The 17,119-nt window shown below is 58.9% G+C and overlaps 3 protein-coding genes, 1 long non-coding RNA gene and 4 other non-coding genes across 8 annotated transcripts; 1 reads left to right on the top strand and 7 right to left on the bottom strand.

Moving 5' to 3' along the window:
- Nucleotides 1-92: 92 nt before the first annotated feature.
- Nucleotides 93-491, top strand: LOC111557765. The gene is made up of 2 exons (XR_002738051.2): nt 93-223; nt 302-491. It is a non-coding gene; the product is annotated as an uncharacterized LOC111557765 (long non-coding RNA).
- CD68 (CD68 molecule) lies at nt 406-2,836 on the bottom strand. Its single transcript, XM_045045124.1, has 6 exons — nt 2,311-2,836; nt 1,816-2,228; nt 1,547-1,666; nt 1,347-1,419; nt 1,055-1,225; nt 406-737 (listed from the first exon to the last, which is right to left on the bottom strand). Exons 1-6 carry the CDS (start codon nt 2,357-2,359, stop codon nt 604-606), a joined length of 960 nt encoding a protein of 319 aa, XP_044901059.1. The 5' UTR covers nt 2,360-2,836; the 3' UTR covers nt 406-603.
- A 133-nt stretch (nt 2,837-2,969) lies between these two features.
- EIF4A1 (eukaryotic translation initiation factor 4A1) lies at nt 2,970-8,980 on the bottom strand. Its single transcript, XM_003996175.6, has 11 exons — nt 8,869-8,980; nt 7,541-7,589; nt 7,023-7,155; nt 6,424-6,563; nt 5,280-5,448; nt 4,844-4,953; nt 4,512-4,655; nt 4,284-4,421; nt 4,102-4,191; nt 3,742-3,821; nt 2,970-3,630 (listed from the first exon to the last, which is right to left on the bottom strand). Exons 1-11 carry the CDS (start codon nt 8,889-8,891, stop codon nt 3,486-3,488), a joined length of 1,221 nt encoding a protein of 406 aa, XP_003996224.1. The 5' UTR covers nt 8,892-8,980; the 3' UTR covers nt 2,970-3,485.
- On the bottom strand, nt 3,915-4,055 carry LOC111557902. Its single transcript, XR_002738311.1, has one exon. It is a non-coding gene; the product is annotated as a small nucleolar RNA SNORA67 (small nucleolar RNA).
- LOC111557931 lies at nt 5,042-5,186 on the bottom strand. Its single transcript, XR_002738340.2, has one exon. It is a non-coding gene; the product is annotated as a small nucleolar RNA SNORD10 (small nucleolar RNA).
- On the bottom strand, nt 5,987-6,128 carry LOC111557923. The gene has a single exon (XR_002738332.1). It is a non-coding gene; the product is annotated as a small nucleolar RNA SNORA48 (small nucleolar RNA).
- LOC111557922 lies at nt 6,849-6,983 on the bottom strand. Its single transcript, XR_002738331.1, has one exon. It is a non-coding gene; the product is annotated as a small nucleolar RNA SNORA48 (small nucleolar RNA).
- Nucleotides 8,981-9,723: 743 nt separating the features above from the next.
- Nucleotides 9,724-16,966, bottom strand: SENP3 (SUMO specific peptidase 3). Its single transcript, XM_003996174.5, has 11 exons — nt 16,828-16,966; nt 15,275-16,000; nt 14,237-14,476; nt 14,030-14,141; nt 13,504-13,651; nt 13,328-13,375; nt 12,852-12,929; nt 11,148-11,285; nt 10,882-10,965; nt 10,714-10,764; nt 9,724-10,274 (listed from the first exon to the last, which is right to left on the bottom strand). Exons 2-11 carry the CDS (start codon nt 15,987-15,989, stop codon nt 10,164-10,166), a joined length of 1,725 nt encoding a protein of 574 aa, XP_003996223.1. The 5' UTR covers nt 15,990-16,000; nt 16,828-16,966; the 3' UTR covers nt 9,724-10,163.
- Nucleotides 16,967-17,119: the final 153 nt, after the last annotated feature.

Genomic DNA, 17,119 nt, shown 5'->3' with positions numbered 1-17,119 from the left:
GCCAGGGCTGATGAAACCCTTTGCAGGTGAGAGAGGAGCACGGGCAAGGCAGAGCATTCCGTTGCTAAGGGGCCTTGGGAAAGGAAATGGCACAGGTGTGATCTACCTGCTTCACCTGTATTTACCTAACAGGATTGGAGGGGTGGGGGAACCAGAGCAGCCAGCCAGGGGCCCCAGAGGAGGAGGAAGGGGTGGAGGCAGACCCTCCACCAGCCTCTGCCAGGTTGGTGGCGGTGGCGGTTGGGGGGGGGGCAACCCATGAGGACATGTGGTCACACACAGCGTTTTCGTCCCTCACTAGCTGTCTGGCTCCCTGAGACTCAACCGCGGAAGGCGCAGAAAGGCACGGGACAAGAAACTCACGGCTTTTCATCCCAGCCAGAAGGACGGGGGAAAGCAAGGACAGAGGTTGGAGCAAGTTTTATTTTTCTGGGGACGGGGGAGGAGAAACTCATCACATTCAATAAACCTCTTTCCTCTCGTCCCCCCCCCCAGGTTGCATTATCTGTACTTTTGTTCTCAAAGACTGAGAGGGAAGGAAGGCCGCTTTGTTTCTGAGTCAGCTGAGTGGTGAGGAGTGAAGGCAGCCCCTGGGCCTCGAGCTCAGAGGGGCTGGTAGGTGGGCGGGCGTCTCCGGACGATGCAGACCGTAGCGAGCACCAGGGCGAGGAGGCCCAGGGAGACCAGGCCAATGACGAGGGGCAGCAGGAGGAACTGGTCAGTCGGACAAGGGAAACCTGGCCGAAGGGGAGGGCAGGGAGGCGTGGTGGTGGTGCTGGGGACAGGTGGGAAGAGGGTGGAGGGGAGGTGGCGCTTGTAGGGAAGTAGGGGGACTGGGGAGGAGCTCTCCTAGCTGACTCTGAGCAGTAGATAAAAGAGGAGAAGGGGACAGAGTCTTCTGGAGGAAGAACACGTGCTCTATAGTTACGAGCAGCCTGAGAGAGGAAGGAAAGTTCGGGGTGGGAGCAGGGAGGCCTGGGGTGGGGCGGGGTGGACAGGGACACGGTGGGGGGTGGGGCCTGGGGGGGCGGGTAAGGCAAGGAGTAGGTCTTACTTGGCCCAAAGGCCCCTGAGGGGGGCAGCTGGGCAGCCTGGAGCCTCAGGTGTAGCAGGTCAAGGCGCAGTGCTGGGGAGAGAGAGAGGCTTGCGTTCCCGCAGCTGAAGCTCTGGCCCAGGGGGGCTTGGAGAGCGTGAAGGGATGAGTTCTCAACGGAGAACATCCACTCTGGAAGAGTGAGGAAGGGTCAGCTCTGTGTCCGTGTCCCCACCCCTCGGCTCAGCCCCCCACCCCCTCGCAGGAGCGCAGGCAGCCAGTGCAAGGGACGACGGGAGGGGAGGTCACTCACGTGCCGCCTGTGGAAGGGACACGTTGTACTCCAGAGCCATGTAGCTCAGGTAGACAGCGCTCTGCTGTGGCTCCTGAGAAGGGGACCGGGAAGGCTCAGGGTGGCTGGGGAGAGTGGCGTCCGTGTCCATGGGGTCGGGGGCACAGCGAGGGACAGGGAGGGGAAGGGCGCGTGGAGGGTGAGGGCTGAGGGCGAAGTACCTGCTTGAATCCAAAGCTGAGCTGTCCGTAGGGGAACGAGAGAAGCAGGTGGGTGTGGGCACCCTCACAGTCCCCCTGTGCCTTGGTTTTGTTGGGGTTCAGCACAGAGATGCCCCAGGCCTGCAGAAGTTCAGCAGTTTTGTAAGAACGCAGCCGTGCCATCCGAGGTCTCCTTCATCCCCACCCCGCGCCCTCCTCCACTCTTCCTTCTGAGCCACGGCCTGTGGCCTCACTGGCTTCCCCTCATGTCCACGGTCCCCGAGCTTTACCTTTCCTCCGCCCTGGGTCGGGTACAGAATTCCGATCTGGATCTGGCCTTGGAGCCGGACGCAGGGCTGGGAGCCATTAGTCCATGTGTAGTCCCCTACAGCGCCCTTGGAGCCTGGGCTCGGGCTTGGAGGGGGTGGAGGGGGTCCCGGGTGGGGGGCAGTGGTGGGGGCTCTCGGGCTGGTGGCCGTGCTGTTGTTTGTCGTCGGGTGAACCGTGGCGTTCCCGTGACTGGGGGTGGTGACCGTATGGTGGGTGGCCGTTGTGGGCTCGTGGCTGGTGGCGCCCGCGGTGGTGGTTCTGTGGCTGGTGGTCGCGGGCCTTGCTGTGCTTTCTGTAGCTGTGGGTGTCACCGTGAAGGATGGCAGCAGAGTGGCCGATTTTTTGTGAGGACAGCTATTCACTGTCCCTTGGGCTTTGAGCAGAGGAACAGCTTGGTTAGCGGCCCAGGGGCGCGCTCCCCCCAGGGGCCCTCCCCTTTGGGCCTGTCTCCTTACCGACTAGAAGCCCCAACAAGGCCCCCGAGAAAACCACCACCAGCCTCATGGCAGGACAGCCTCACCCAGTCGGTCCAGGTAGGTTCAGTCAGTCCCAGCTGCTTGCTCAACCCTGTTCCCTCTGCTCTTTTGGAAAAGGAGGAATTAAGCTTATGACTTCCTGCAACTGAGACAGCGCCTGTCCCCAACCTGACTCAGGCACCTCAGCCCCAGCCACCGCTTAGTCATTGAACTGTCATCACCAAATTAGGGGATTGGCCTTGGCTGCACGAATGAGCCACAGGGAGTTAGGGGGCCGCTGTCCCATGGGGACTCACTTGTCTGCTTTAGGAAAGCCCTGAGGGGAGGGGTTCCAAGCTGTTAGGGAACCAGGGGGGGAGATGGCCTCTTCCCTCCCTGTTCTCTAGGAGGAAGGGGGGGGCGGTTTACTCCCTCTTCCCTCCATCTGTTACTTCCTCTTGGAGACACGTGAGGCACTTGTGATGGCGCCCGCGCCCAACCATGTACAGAGGGTCATGTTACCCAGTCATCGTGACCATTTCCCAGTCACATAGTTGGACACAAGGGAAATCTAGAAGGGTAGTAGCTGGGGACCCAGCCAGAGATGTACCCAGTAACGGGTGGGAGGGAAGGGGAGGCAAGAAATGAGAAGCCCAACAGGCAGTTTCCAAGTCATTTTATTCAGAATTTTGTTGTTTGTTTCCTGAATCAATAAATACTATACAAAACAATGTAAAAATGGCTACCATTTTCTCTCCCCTGCTCCCCCCACCTGGGGACAACCCCATGGGCCACCTAGCTCAAGGGTTCTCCAGATTTGGTCCAGCAAATGAGGTTGGGTGACACTATAGCCCCTTGAATCCTCTTTAGAGGCGGGCAGCTGGGTGGGGGAGAGCCTCTGGGGTCTGGAGGCTGAGTGGGTTACGGACATGGATTAGTGTTTTTGGGAGAAGAGACGGCGCCTGGGGCAGGAATCTGCCCCAAAGAAAAGGGTGTCTAAAATGTTCACGGTTCCTCCTTTTGCCTCAAAAAGTGACATTTATTCAAAGAAAAAAAAAAAGGAAAAAAAAAATGACAAGATGTCCATCCCTTGGCTCCCTTCCCTCCCCCCTCCTGCTCCTCTTCAGCCCCCCAAGGACTGAAGCCTGGGTAGGGCCAGGGTGCAGGACAGCCCCTCAGATGAGGTCAGCAACATTGAGGGGCATCTCCTCAATGGAGGTGTTGTAGAAGGTCTCGATGTCTCGAAGTGTCCTCTTGTCTTCTTCTGTCACCATGTTGATAGCCACACCCTTACGGCCAAATCGTCCACCGCGACCAATTCTGGCGGAAAACAGGGCGCCTCGGTAGGTAGGATGAAGGGAAGGGGGGTTGGGGGGGGGGGGGAGCCGCAGCGCAGGGAGAGGGGAGGCCACGTTCCAGGGCCACACTTACCTGTGGATGTAGTTTTCCCTGTTGGTGGGAAGGTCGTAGTTGATGACTAGGGAAACCTGCTGGACGTCAATGCCTCTGGCCTGGGGCAAAGGAGAGGACGGGTCAGCGTGTGAACGAGAGGTGAGCCAGGGAAAAGAGAGAAGCACAGTATCGGTGCAGGAGGGACCGGAGCGCGGTGTAGGCAGCCGAAGGCAGGCAAAGGAAACAAACCTCCCCTCCCCCAACGGCCTGAGGCTTGCCAGGTTCTGTTCCAAGCTGCTACTTTCCTGAAGAGGGGCACGAGCAGGCCCCTTGGAGAGGGAATCACCTTGGATTTTCCCTTCTTCCTTCCCAGTCTTCTCCCGAGTCCGCTCTACTCACCAGCAGGTCAGTGGTGATCAATACTCTGCTAGAGCCAGAGCGGAACTCCCTCATGATAACGTCTCGCTCCTTTTGGTCCATGTCTCCGTGCTGGAACAGGAAACGGAGGGTGCGTCCTGAGGACCGGCGGTGAGCAGGGCGCGGACGCACGCGCTGCCGGTAGCCAGGTGGAGAGAACTCACCATCGCGGACACAGTGAAGTCTCGGGCGTGCATCTTCTCGGTGAGCCAATCGACCTTCCTTCGGGTGTTGATGAAGATGACTGCCTGCGTGATGGTCAGGGTCTCGTACAAGTCGCACAGTGTGTCCAGCTTCCACTCCTGGAGGGGGGCGGGGCAGGGGCGGGGAGATCAGTCAGGGGCTGTACCAACGACGCACCACCAGGCCCGCCCCCTGCCCCGGGGCCCCACCTCTCGTTCCACATTGATGTAGAACTGGCGGATACCCTCCAGGGTCAACTCCTCCTTCTTGACCAGAATTCGAATGGGGTCCCTCATGAACTTCTTGGTCACCTCGAGCACATCGGAAGGCATCGTAGCAGACAGCAAGACCACCTAAGGGAAGAGAGAAGCCTCGGGGTAGGGGCTCCTCCACGATGCCTGCCCCCTCAAACAGAAGCCGGCATGTAAAGAGGCCCGAAGCAAGACACCCGGAATTCCTGTGGTTTCTCTGGCACTTGCCATCGCTGTCCTATCCCCCCCCCCCCCCACTCAACCACACCAGTCTCTAACGGCTTGCTCACCTGGGTGTTACTGTTGAGCTTCTGGAATATGTCATAGATCTGGTCCTTGAACCCACGGCTTAACATTTCATCAGCTTCATCCAGCACAAACATCTTGATATATTTGGGAGCTACGACAGGAAAAACAACAGGTAACAAAACTAGAGAACTATCAAGGCAGGCTTCAACCCCCAGAGAAAAAGAACGGACGAGAGGTCTGCTCTCAGAATACAAAAGCTGATCCTTTGCCTGGGACCCCCGTGCCAGGCCAGGCAACAGGCCTGAGAAGTAGAACACTCCCTGGGCCGAGAAGACAGGGGAGCCAAGCCAGGCTCAGATGACACGCATGGGTTCATCACAGAGCAACTCTTCCACTGGCGAAAACAGACGGCCTAGGGGACGAGGTTGTAGTCAGGTGAGGACAGGGAAGACGGGGAAGCAGAAAGCTGACACTCACATAGGTATCTCCGGTTAAGCATGTCGAACACACGTCCCGGGGTCCCCACAATGATATGGGGTGCTTCCATCTGAAGCTTCTGCACCTCGGCACGTACATTGGTCCCTCCGATGCAGGCATGGCAGGAGGCACCCATGTAATCTCCCAACGCCATGACCACCTTCTGTATCTGAACCCAGAGAAACAGAAGGACCCGTAGATTAGCTACAACCGTGCCAGACCCCACCGGAAAGGCTTCTCGTGTCATTCTCCAGATCACACATGCGCCGTTAAACTCACTTCCCGGACAAGAAACAAGCAGACGACTTCATTTAAGACCACGCTGCCAAGGGGCAGGCACAGGATCTGAACTTGGTCTGGTCCCGAAGAATACAAGGATTCACAGTAACAGCCCTTTCTAAAAGCCAAGAGCGACCCATTCATTAGATCTCAAAGCGACCAGTTTAGTGAACAGAATGATCTCTACCTGCGTCCTTCTGCCACTGAACCGATCGATGCTAGAGGCCATGTTCGCTCTTGAAAAAAGTGTGTTCTGCCCATTAATGCCCTAAGGAATCCTTCCCGAACTTCTTTACTTACTTCACCTGTATCTACAAGTTAGCAGAGAATCAGAACTTCTTCCCCACCGAGGGTTTAAAAATAACTAGGAAACGAACGTTTCTCATTCTCTCTCCTCCGAGACCCAAGAAAAGTCTATCATTAGGATTTCATGTGCCCCAGGCATGAAACAGCTCTGGCCACCAACCCAGGCATCAAGCTAGGATGAACAAAGGACTGCGTCTGCTCTGCCCCAGGCTGATATAAGAGCAGCACCATCACCGAGGTGTCTCTTTGCCCATCACCAGGGGGTTTGTTCACACAACAGCCACCAAACTTGCTCAGCCAGCCGGGCTCCACCTAGCTGCCTTTTCCCTGGACTCAGGAAATGGGCGGAGGAAACGATGCTTATTGTTCGGTAGGAAAGGGCATATAATTAACCCCAGCCAGCCTTCAGAGATCCAGCAGGCCTTGGCTCATTTTCTTTAGATCTCTCTTCCCCAACGCTTCAGATGTTGAGGTGGTGGCCCTTAGGGAGCACACCTCGGACTTTTTGATTATGCTCCTTCCCAGAGCACCCTCCAGGAGAGGGAAGCCACACGCTCACCTGCTGAGCCAGCTCTCTAGTAGGCGCCAGGACCAAGGCCTGTGTGGCCTTGAGATCCAATTCAATCTGTTGCAGAATCGATATGGCAAAAGTGGCTGTTTTCCCAGTCCCAGACTGGGCTTGAGCGATCACATCATAACCTAAACAGAGTAGAAGAAACTTGACGTGAGAGTACGTACACGTTGGTATCAGGAGACAGATGTTTAAGGCTTTTCTCAATCAACAAGCAACTGATAAGAGCTAAGTGCCAAGCATTTAGTGCCTCCCAGACTTTACCGCGCCACAACCTAGTGCCCAAATGGGAACATCTGGAAACCAAGTTAGATCATTCATTTAGGACTGCCCAGAATTGACCTTTGACCTAAAATACCAATAGCAGTGAAGAACTGACTAAAATACCACCTTACTGAAATCCAACCAGCCATCCATGTGTCCAGGGCATGAACCAGGCACCGGCACAAACCAAAAGCCAAGCTGGGATAAACAAGGAATTGCTTTGCCCCAGACTGATATGAGGCTGGCACCACTGACCAGGTGCCACTCCACCCAGGTCAGGGACCGTGCAGAACTCATTCTGGGGCAGAGGGATCTTATCTTACCCTTGATACAAGGAAGAATGGCTCGCTGCTGGATGGCAGAAGGCTTCTCAAAACCATAGGCATAGATGCCCCGGAGAAGGGACTCGGAGAGGTTCATGTCGTCAAAGCTGTCAACGATCTCGTTCCAGTTACTCTGTGGGGCACAAAACAATTCAAATGGTAGAAGAGGCGACGCGGTGTCCCAGAAGCGGAGCAAACAGGACCAAAGCTCCAGAGCCCACAGCCTCTCCTCCCACCTGGGAAGCTGGTTGGCTCTACGCGGTCTGGGAAGTCACTCTAAGGGGCCGGTCCGCTTGTAAGAGGAGAGGCTGGACAGTATAGGAAGAGAGGAGACTCAACACACAGGACGTGCTTCACACACACTCAGGGACCTACCGATTTGGAACAGATCACTGGAAAGGGCTTAGGATGGGTAGGAGAAGTCATCTACTTGGCAGTTAGGCAAGCAGCTCTCCAGAAACCAGGAGACACTGCCTTTCCCAGGGACTAAAGACAGTGGCTCAGGAGTGCAATCTCACCTCGATGACGCCTTCGGGCTCCATCCCATCGGGGCCATTGTCTCTGGATCTGTTGGTTTAAAGTAGAAGTAGGCCGACTGAGACGCCAGAAATCCCGACGGCCAGGCTCTTCCTACCAGCAACCGGCCTCGCACGATGCCATCAGCCCACGCTCCCCGACCCGACCCCATCCTGGTCCCCAGGAGACACAGTGCTCAATTTACAACCGAGTCAGGCCTCTGGCCCCGCCACCGAGGGGACGACCCAACCCCCGAAGGCCCGGAGGCTGGAAGGAACGGCGTCGGCGCTTCCGGGGGACCGGAGGTGGTCCCCGCGGCCGGGCCCACGTGTCCGGGGCCGGGCCGCTCCGAGTCCGAGCGCGTGCACCTCCCACCGCCGCCCCGGCGCGCCGGAAGTCCCGCCCCGCACCTCCCAGATGCGAGGGTAGGACATCCCCTTCCCCCCACGTCACTCCGCCCGCGCCCTCCCCCACCCCCTCCAGCCCGTCTCCCCCCCTCGCGGTGCCCGGATGTGGGAGGCCGCGGGCGGTGGCGGCCTCGCGCACAATGAGCCCCAGCCGAGCTAGCGAAGGGGGAGATTGCACAACACTGAGAAGCGAAGCGGGCTGGGGGAGGGGAGCCCCTCGGGCCGCCATGTGCTCGCTCCCTCGACCACCCAGCGGCGTCTCCCCCCGCCCCCCGCCACGGCACAATCCACATCCCGCCCGCCCCCGTCGCGAAATGGCGTCGCCCTCCCATACCTCAGGCCGCTCACCCCCGAAGGAAAGTGGACCTGCCCATCCGCAGTTTGCCAATTGCCCGGCTCGTGCGGCAAAATGGACCCGCCCGCCCGGCGCCGGGTGGGCTCCCGGTGCCTCACGCGGCCGCTCCTCGGGGTCAGGCTCGGTCCTGGCCGTCAAGAAAACCAGCACACTGAACGGCCGGCTTCTTCCGCCCCGACCCATCGCTCCGCGCGACGACGCGCCCGGCTCGCAGGACCCGGGCGTCCCCGCTCCGGCGAGTGGTCCCGTCGGAACCCTCCGGAATCCCGAGCGCGCGCGAGCCCTCCCTCAGGCAGAGAGGCGCCCGGACCCGCCGGCTCGGGCCACACGCGGCGGCGGCCGCCTCCGCCTCCCACGCCCGGCCGCGGCCTCGCCTGGCGCTCGGCGCCGGCCTCCCGGCGGGCCGCGCCTACTCGCTCCCCAGGACCAGGCCTCCCGGCGTGGCTGCCCCGCAACCCCGGGTGAGGGGAGGGGTGCCCAGGGCGGTGGGCCTCAGCTCCCCCCGCGGGGCCCTCGGGAGGGAGCGGCTGGGTAAGTGGCCTCGACCTCTTGCAAAAGGGTTTCTTACCGGGAATCCTGACTCGCAGACATGATCCTTAGAAACTAGGGCGGAGTGCCCGCCTATCGACAACTTATAGAGCGCCCGACCCCGCCCCAGCCATCGCATTGGCTTGGCCGCCTCGGCCCCGCCTGCCGGCGTTCAGCGACTCGGCGTGACGTCAGCTCGCAGGAGCTCCGGCACGCGGCCACCATTGGATCGCCTGGACATCTGTCAAGGGGAAGACCCGCCCCGCGGCCCCATTGGCTCTGGGGCCCGCCTTTCTCGCCGGTACGGAAGTGACATATGGGAGTCGGGCCTCGAGGCCTGGCAGCCATCTTGGGGCCCAGCGCCCCTACACGTGCGGAGGCGAGAGCGCCTTGGTCATGTGGCCCAGCGCGCCCTATCACGCGAGAGGGGCGAGGTTTCAGCCTCCAGGGACTTCCGGGCTCCAGAGACCGCCGCTTCCCTTCGCCTCTGGTCTGAGTCTGTCCTGGACCTACATTCTGTTCCGTTCTCTCCTGGAGCAAAGGTAGATCGGACACCGTCCCGCCCCGTTCCGGGGGTGCCGGGGATGATGGGATCAGGCGGTACGCCCCCGCGACAGGGCCCCCCACCCCCACCCCCCCGGCCACAGGGAGGGACAGGGATGGAACAGCCGACTTCCTGGCTTCCCCAGCATTTGGGGTCGCTGTCATGAACTTTGGCTGGCTCTCTTAAGTGTCCTGTTGCCCAGCTCCAGCACCTCTCAAGCCAGCGAGCCAGGGGTGGAAGGCTGAGGTCTCCATGCCCACGAAAAGGGGAGCTAACAGGGGCTGCTGAATCAAAGCCTGAGAGCGAGCATATCCACTAGTTTGATGCCCCTTAAGGACGACCACCACTGTATATCTCCAAAGGATCCTTTATTGACCAGAGCAGGACCGTGGCATTTATATATATATATAAAAAAAAGTTTGAAGATCTGGCAGGCCGGAATCCCTTTGCCCGCCCTCCACCCCCAGCACAGATTTTCCTGCCCCCGCCCCTGCACACAGAAGGGGGATGGATGGCTGCCCCACCCAGGCCGCAAGGCCACGCTCCCCCAGGGCACAGAGAAAAAAGAGGCTTTTTCATGGCCACCCCCTGAACATCAGAAATCAACAAGTATTCTCTCAAAAGGAAAAAAAAAATACAGAAATCAATTAAAACATTTAAATATGAAAAACCAAAAGGGAACTGGGTGGGGAGAGGCAAGAGAGGAAAGGAATGGGAGTTTCTTGGGAAGGAAGGGTCCCCCAAGTCCCCACGCCCATTCATAAACGGGCTTGAGGCCTGGGATCCGAGGCTCACACAGTGAGTTTGCAGTGACACAGCTCCTTGTAGATCTGCCGACGAAGTTTGGGCATGTCCTGCTGGGTGAAGCTGAATGGCTGGGCCAGCGCCAGGTGCTTGCAGTACTGGGTGTTAACAAAGCAGGCCGTGAGCATCCCCCACCCCCCAAGTCAGGACCTGTGCTACCCCCTTCGTGTGAGTGAGATCCACCTCCCTGGAACTTTCAGAGAACATCCACATTTCACAAAGGGAGCCAAGGTGCCCCAGCCTGGGGCTCAAAGTCTAAAATCCCTGCTCTTGGTACCTGAAATACCCGGTGTTAAAATACTCTGCATTGGCGGTTAGGAGGCCACTCTTCTTAGGGCCAGAAACCAAGGAGCAAGAGACCCAGTCCCGATGTGGGACGGGGAAGCCAGGAGAGCCGACGAAATCCATGTTTGCGCTTTCTGACACCTAAGGTTACTCTCTGCTCCACAAGGGGCTGTGAGCAACGGGGCGGGGGCGGGTTGCAGAACAGCCTCCCTCCTCCTGCCCAGCCCTTTAACCCAGCTGCCATCTGCTTACCTGTAACACAAAGGCACCGCAGTCACTGTCATTATTCTGCCTGGCCACATTCTAGAAAAGGAGAAGAAGGCAGGCCCTTCGTTTGGAGGCTCCTAGGGGTGTGGCCTCAACTTCTGCCTCCTGCCTTACCTCTGTCACCACCCCGTACTCCTCCCTCTAGAAACTTACCATTTTGAAGTAACCTTTCCAGCCCTGGTGGAAATCCAGCCGGTCTTTCTTCACGGCCTCTGCCTGTAGGTACTTGGCAATATGCTGTGCAGACGGAGAAAAGGAGGGAGCGATGCCCGGTGTCTCCCACAGGAGCCCGGGGTATGGTGGTCACAGGCACCAAGCCCAGGTTTGCTCCTCAGAGGCCCCAGGCCCACCCTTCCGCCTCGAGTGCCGCCACTGGATTTCCTCCCCACTCTTCCCGCCTCCCTCCTTCCCACTCAGACCTTAGGGCAGCGGCGGTTCAGGGTGCGCTGCGAGTCAAAGTAGGTGATGGTGCGTCGCCTCACGTCAACCGAGATGAGGGACCAATGCACCTCCAGGTGGATGGGGATCAGCAGTAGCTCCTTATTGAAGATGTCCACCTAAAGGGGGCAGTGCCAGGGGTCTGGTCAGAGGGCACGAGAGTCCCGCCTACCGTCACGAGGGGTCTAGAGACGAGTGGAGGCGCTGGCAGGAAGCCGCATGGGAGGGTACAAGGCCCAGCCCTCCACCGGAAGGGGCGGTGTCAGAGCACACACCTGAGAGCCCAGGATGGCCCGGGTACTTTCTACACATTAAAGGTACCAGTGCTCAGGAGCGAAGAACCGAGGCTCAGCACTCTGGAGCCAGACTGGGGGGGTTTAGATCTAGCTCCTGCCTTTCCTAGCTCGTGGCCATGGGCGAGCCACTCTATACGCCTCCGTTCTCTTCACTGGAAACGACAGCCGCTACCTCCTCTGTTTGTTCTGAGAATTAAGTCACACCGAGGACAACGCTGGGTCCCCGGCAACTGGTCGGTCAGTTACCACAACAATCCTCCGAGGAAGTTCCCTCCCTCGATCTAACGGAGGAAACGGCAGCTTAGAAGACTAGGCAACTTGCTGAAGGTCACGGAAGGGGCAGAGGTGGGACTCAGATGCAGTATGCAGAGGCCAAGTTCTTTCACTGTAGGTCCCCCCACCTCTATCGGGAGCAGTAGGCCTGCCAGGTCGGGGAGGGTGTGAGCTCCTGAGCCTGGGGACAGAAACTAAGAAATGCTGCAGCCCACGGTCCTACCTCACTGTAGAAATTTCCTGGCCTTGGAATTGCAGGGCAGGGAAACTAACGAGAACTATCTTTGCCCCCTCGCCAAAAGTGCTCTCTCCTGTCTTCCCCAGTAACGTCTGCTACAAACCCAGGCATCACCCTGATTCCGAGTTTTTCTTCATTCCCTCGTCCAACCCTCCAGAAAGTACTTCGGTTCTACCTGCAAAACCCATCCTAGAGAGCGCTCCTGCTCCTCCCTCAGCATCCTGGTCGAGCGTCTGTCTCGCCTCCTTTGCTCGCCTCCTAGTTAGTCCGCCTGCTCCCACTCTTGCCCCACTTCCAATCTCCGTCAAAACAGGAGGCTCTTCCCAGCCTGCTTAAGGCTCGTCAACGGCGCCTCAGCGCACACGGTGACGGCGGCCTCCACGCCCCACGCGATCAGCCCTGGCCAAGCTTCTGATCATATTCCCCCCGCTCACCCTGCCCCAACCACACCAGACACTCCTGTGGGCCTTCTGGGCCCCCCACAGTCTCACCTTGTGTCCCACGTACTCGCCGTCCCCTTCGCCTAAACCACTCTTGCCCCCGAGCCACACGTGACCGGGCCCTCGTCATTCCAGGCTCAGAGAAGAGTGGCCTTCCCGGAGCCACCCACATTCCACGCTACTACATCTCCCTTTTAATTTGTTCACGGCGCCTAACGCTAGCTGAAATTTAACTTACTTATTCACACTCCACGAAGGCGAGAAGTCTTCCTTACTTAACACCGAGTCCTTGCTGCCCACGACAGTACCGAACACACAGAAGACCCATGTTACTTGAAAGACTGAGTGAGCAGCCTCAGGGAAGGGACTCCTAGAAAGCGGAACTCTAATCCTTTACAGGCAAGGCGTTACCCACATACACGTGAACTGGCAACTCACGTTTTTGGTCCACCTTTTCACCCCATCATAACCCTTGGTACGGAGTTTATCGTAGAAGAAACTGTTGAAGAAATGCACCTGTGCCAATGACACAAAAGAGCTGGATGGAGTTAAAAGAGCTTCAGGCCTCCCTGCCAAGTCTCCTCCGCCCAGTCCGCTCCATGTCACTGGGGCTCCAAGGGCCAGTTTCAACAACCTCCACTGCAATCCACTGGGGGCAGAAACCCAATTCTCTTCCTGCTGCCCCTCCCAACTGGTGGGGTGAGCCACAGGGAGAACCACTGCCGACTGGGGGGAAAGGAACAGAGAAGTTCAGGACCTAGGTTACAGGTTTGAATTTAACAGACCGCCTTTTACCACCTCTCCCCCAAACAAAGATCCTCCCTCCGTGAAAAGGGAAGAGATCAAAGGGAGTGCAAAAGCTGCTGGGATCTGCAGAAGTTCTCCTGGGGACTGAAGTACCCTGTCAGGCCTACCTTTTCAGGGACCGTGTCCATGACCAGGTCTCCATACATGTTCATCACCTGGGGAGAAGACAGGCGGCAACTTGCCATGGAGGGCGCAGCATGGGCACAGGGCTCCCCCGAGCAGAGGGCCCCAGACACCCTGCTCCCCACATCCCCTTCGGGGCCCGTTTCTCCCTCCTCCTCACCTGGTCATTGAGCCAGTTCTGTCCGTACAGAGTCCCCAGGTCGTCCATCGTCAGCACGTGCCGCTTATAGGCCACTCGGAAGCCCCTCACCATGGCGTTGCCTGGCATGCGCTGGTACGACTGGATGAGCTGCAGCACCAGGCCCTTCCTGAGTAGGCCAAGGGTGGAGTCACACAAGAGACGAGGGGGCTAGGGCATACAGAAGGACCTTCTACTGCCCAGAAGCAGGATCTGTCTCAACTAGTCCCCGTCGGGGCTCGCGTAGCCTTCCGAGGGCCTGCTGAAGGGCCCGCTCCTTGGAAGGAGGCACGTGAGCACGGGGCATATTTCAGGGGGCCGGGGAAGGACTGCCCCCATCTGCTTACAGGGGCTTCGCGCTTCACCTGCAGATTCCTCCCCCTCGGTCCCTGCTCCCTCCTCCTCCCCTGCGTCGGTCCCTCTGGGCAGCATTCTCTCCCGACCCCTGACCCCTAGGGTCCCTCAGGCCCCGGCCCTCTTCTGAGGACCCCCCCCTGTCCTGCCTCACCTGGAAGGTGTAGAGAACTCCTGCTGAAAGATGTCCTCCAGTTTCTCCACCACCTCATCAGTGCTGAGGGGAATGAGGCTGCCGTAAGTCTGAAGGAATTCATCCAAGATGCCTGAGTGGAGAGGAAGAGGAGCGTGTGAGGCCTCCACACTCCAACTTAGGAGCTGGATGAGAGAAGAGAAGGCCCGGCCGTCTGGGCTCCCTTACTCTGCACGCAGGTCACATGCTCCTCTCGCAGGGGGCTGTGCTGGCCGGCCTTCTCCCCGGGCCGCTCCGCCTCTTCTGCGGTGCCCAGGTCTGAGCCCTGAAAAAGCTCCTGGGCCACGTGGTCCCCGATGCTGCACACATTGCTGATGAGGATGCTGGCGTCAGGGGGTGCCAGGCCTCGCTCCCCTTCTGGCCCAGGTGGTCCCCCAAAGCCATTGGGAAGAGTACAGGAGAGGAGGCCTACAGCGCAGGGGAAACAGGATGGGGATGAGAAATTGGCTAAGATCGAGGAACAATGGTGAGATCAAACGATACAAATTCTAAGACCACGGGGAGGAACCGAAACGGAATCTCCCGATAGGAACTCTAGGGGATGGAAACCGTAAAGCGTGAGAGAAGCATGTCTAACAGGTTACAGAGGAACTGAAGAGAAGAGGTGCTCGGCACAGAAGCAAAAAAAGACTTAAGACTCGGAGAGAGGCACACGTCCGAGACATTTACCACCACCATATATACCTGGCACCGAGTACGGCACCCGGTGCACACCGAAGGCTCGATAAATACTCCAGGGACTGATTAAAACACAGCCTGACATGGTCTGCTTGCGTCCCCGAAAGAAACATTCCGAGTGCGAATGTCACACACGGCTATACAGGTGGTAACTGCAGAGAAATCCCATCCCAGCACTAGAGTGGCACCCTTCGCAGATGCACAGGCAAGGGCCCCTTTATTCGGAAAGGCCAAACGAAAAGGGAGCTTGCGTGGATAATAAGACTAACTTTTCTAAACCTCATCTCCCGTTCTCGTCTGTACACAGGACGCCTACTCGGCTCGGGGACTCTGTCACCCGGCCTTGACCGTCTCCCCAGACTTAGATCTTGCTCAAAGTGGGGCTTAAGACATTTCACAGCTATTCTGGACCCCCTCGCTCTGCCGTCCCACCTTCCTTAGGCCCGGCTCTCACCACAGCAAGAGGCTCCCAATCCTCCTGGATCTGAACCCTGCCCCCACCCTTCCCACACCCCATTCCCACCTTACCGGAGTCAGGGTCCAGAGGAGACTTTGGAGTCCACCTTAATCCATCTTCCTCCACTGGGGGCCCAGAGGACATTGGTGGAGACCCTCTCACCCCGTCCTCAGCCATGAGAGCACCTAGCAGACCGAGCCGGGGCGGAGGTGGCCCCCGAGGGGAGTCAAAACGACAGCAGGGGGATGGCAGCTGTGGTGTCGCACCCCCTTCCTGGGGTGAAAGATGGTTCTTGGGGTGTGCGAGGCTCCGCCGCCGGCCCCGGTGGCGCCCCCAAAGCTTCCAGTGGAATGTCAACGAGGTGCTTTTTGAGTACAGCAGCATCCGGAAGGCTCGCATGGCTCTGCGGCGGCGCTGGGAGCAGGTTTTCCGATGAGTAGGGCGAGGAGGGCGAGGCCGCTGGGAGGTTCCCAGCTGACCCCATCTGGGGGGCAGCCTCCAAGCTGCCCCTTCCTCTTCCTCATCTTCATCCTCATCGTCCTCTTCTTCCTCCTCCTCTTCACTAGCTGACGCATCAAAAGAGGGCCGAGGGACAGGGAGGCGTCTGGCTGGCACTGTGGTCCCTGACCCAGGATCTGGCCCAAACCCTCCACCTGATTTAAGTCGGGGTTTAGGGGGTGGGGGCCAACGAAGACGCTCCCGCCTGGGACTTGAGTAAGCCGGGGCCACGCCAGGTCCAGGAGGCTCAGGCCCCCAAGACCCGGTCCCTTGTATAGTCTCTTTCATCTTCCGGTAGCCTGTAAAACAATGGTTAGAGTGTCAGAATGCAAACACCCCGCACCCCAAATCCTGCCTCTCTTCCTCAGCACGCCTCCTCTGGAATCAGATACAAATAACCTAAGAAAAGAGGAAAAAGCGCAAAACCCCTACGAATTTCCGATCTTTTCGGTTAACAAGACCCACAGGGGCCCTTCAGAGTCCATGCCCCCATCTCTCCCCCGACCACAGAGGAGCAAGGGAGAATGGCTAAGCAGCAGGATCTTATTACTCGGACCCCCAGGTTAAAGCCACCATTGTCAGTATTTAATGCCACCAGGAGTATCCTAATTGAGAACCTAGTAAGGGCAATGGCTCAGCAGGAGACTCCTGACAGGATACAGAGATACCTGAGGACACAGCTTCCACGGGGAAACCGGGGTCTAGAGTGGGGAGAGAGTGCTCTACCACCTCGGAATGAATGGGGTGGGGTGGGGAGGGTACGGGCGTGCTCAGGTCGTCTCAGGAGGGAATGGGGATCCCAGGGCTATGGTTCAGGTAGTAAAATCTAACGAAAACGGAAGAATGTTAAGGGAAACTGAAAGAGAACCCAACCGGTGCTCAGGCAGCCGGATCAAGCCGCTGGGACAGAACTGAGCCGCGTGAGCCAGGTTGGCCCAGCCCCCTCTCCTGCTCCGCTCCCGGGGGCCAGAATGCGTCCCACACCGGTTTGGTCCTGGACAGTTCGGCGCCCGAGGGCCTGAAGAAGCCCCTTCGAGGGCCTCCTGGGCCCCGGTTTGGTGGGAATGAGATCCAGGAATGGGAGAGGCCGCGGCAGGGCTGGGGGAAGGGTAGGGGGCGTCCTCACCGGGAGCGGGGAAGCCGGGCGGACGGGCCCGAGGGCGGGCGTCTCCGGCCTCAAGCTTCCCGGCTCATCTCTCCGGCGACGGCGGCGGCCCCGCCACTCCTGCTGTCTTCAGGCGCAGCCCTCTCAATTCAGGATTCCAACGCTTCTGGGCCGCGCGCCGCGCCGCCGAGCCGCCCCGCCGCGGCCGCCGCTTGCTCTGCTCCAGCCTCCACCTCCACCACCTCCCCCTCCTCCTCCTCCTCCTTCTCCTCCTTCCCCTCCCGCGAGCCCCAGGCCCACCGGCGCTGGCGGC

Source organism: Felis catus, chromosome E1, assembly GCF_018350175.1.
Source record: "Felis catus isolate Fca126 chromosome E1, F.catus_Fca126_mat1.0, whole genome shotgun sequence".
In the NCBI taxonomy this organism is placed as follows: Eukaryota; Metazoa; Chordata; class Mammalia; order Carnivora; family Felidae; genus Felis; species Felis catus.
This window is presented reverse-complemented; position numbering and strand designations above follow the sequence as displayed.

Excerpts from the sequence above, each read along its gene's own strand:
- CD68 (XM_045045124.1), bottom strand. The coding sequence starts at position 2,359 with ATGAGGCTGGTGGTGGTTTTCTCGGGGGCCTTGTTGGGGCTTCTAGTC. Across the intron at positions 1,667-1,815 it reads CGACCCAGGGCGGAGGAAAG|GCCTGGGGCATCTCTGTGCT; the intron begins GTAAAGCTCGGG and ends GAACTTCTGCAG. Across the intron at positions 1,420-1,546 it reads TCAGCTTTGGATTCAAGCAG|GAGCCACAGCAGAGCGCTGT; the intron begins GTACTTCGCCCT and ends TCCCCTTCTCAG.
- EIF4A1 (XM_003996175.6), bottom strand. The coding sequence starts at position 8,891 with ATGTCTGCGAGTCAGGATTCCCG. Across the intron at positions 7,590-8,868 it reads TCTGCGAGTCAGGATTCCCG|ATCCAGAGACAATGGCCCCG; the intron begins GTAAGAAACCCT and ends TTAAACCAACAG. Across the intron at positions 7,156-7,540 it reads AGCCCGAAGGCGTCATCGAG|AGTAACTGGAACGAGATCGT; the intron begins GTGAGATTGCAC and ends TGTGCCCCACAG.
- SENP3 (XM_003996174.5), bottom strand. The coding sequence starts at position 15,989 with ATGAAAGAGACTATACAAGGGACCGGGTCTTGGGGGCCTGAGCCTCCT. Across the intron at positions 12,930-13,327 it reads TGGACACGGTCCCTGAAAAG|GTGCATTTCTTCAACAGTTT; the intron begins GTAGGCCTGACA and ends TCATTGGCACAG. Across the intron at positions 11,286-12,851 it reads TGAAAAGGTGGACCAAAAAC|GTGGACATCTTCAATAAGGA; the intron begins GTGAGTTGCCAG and ends TGCCCCCTTTAG.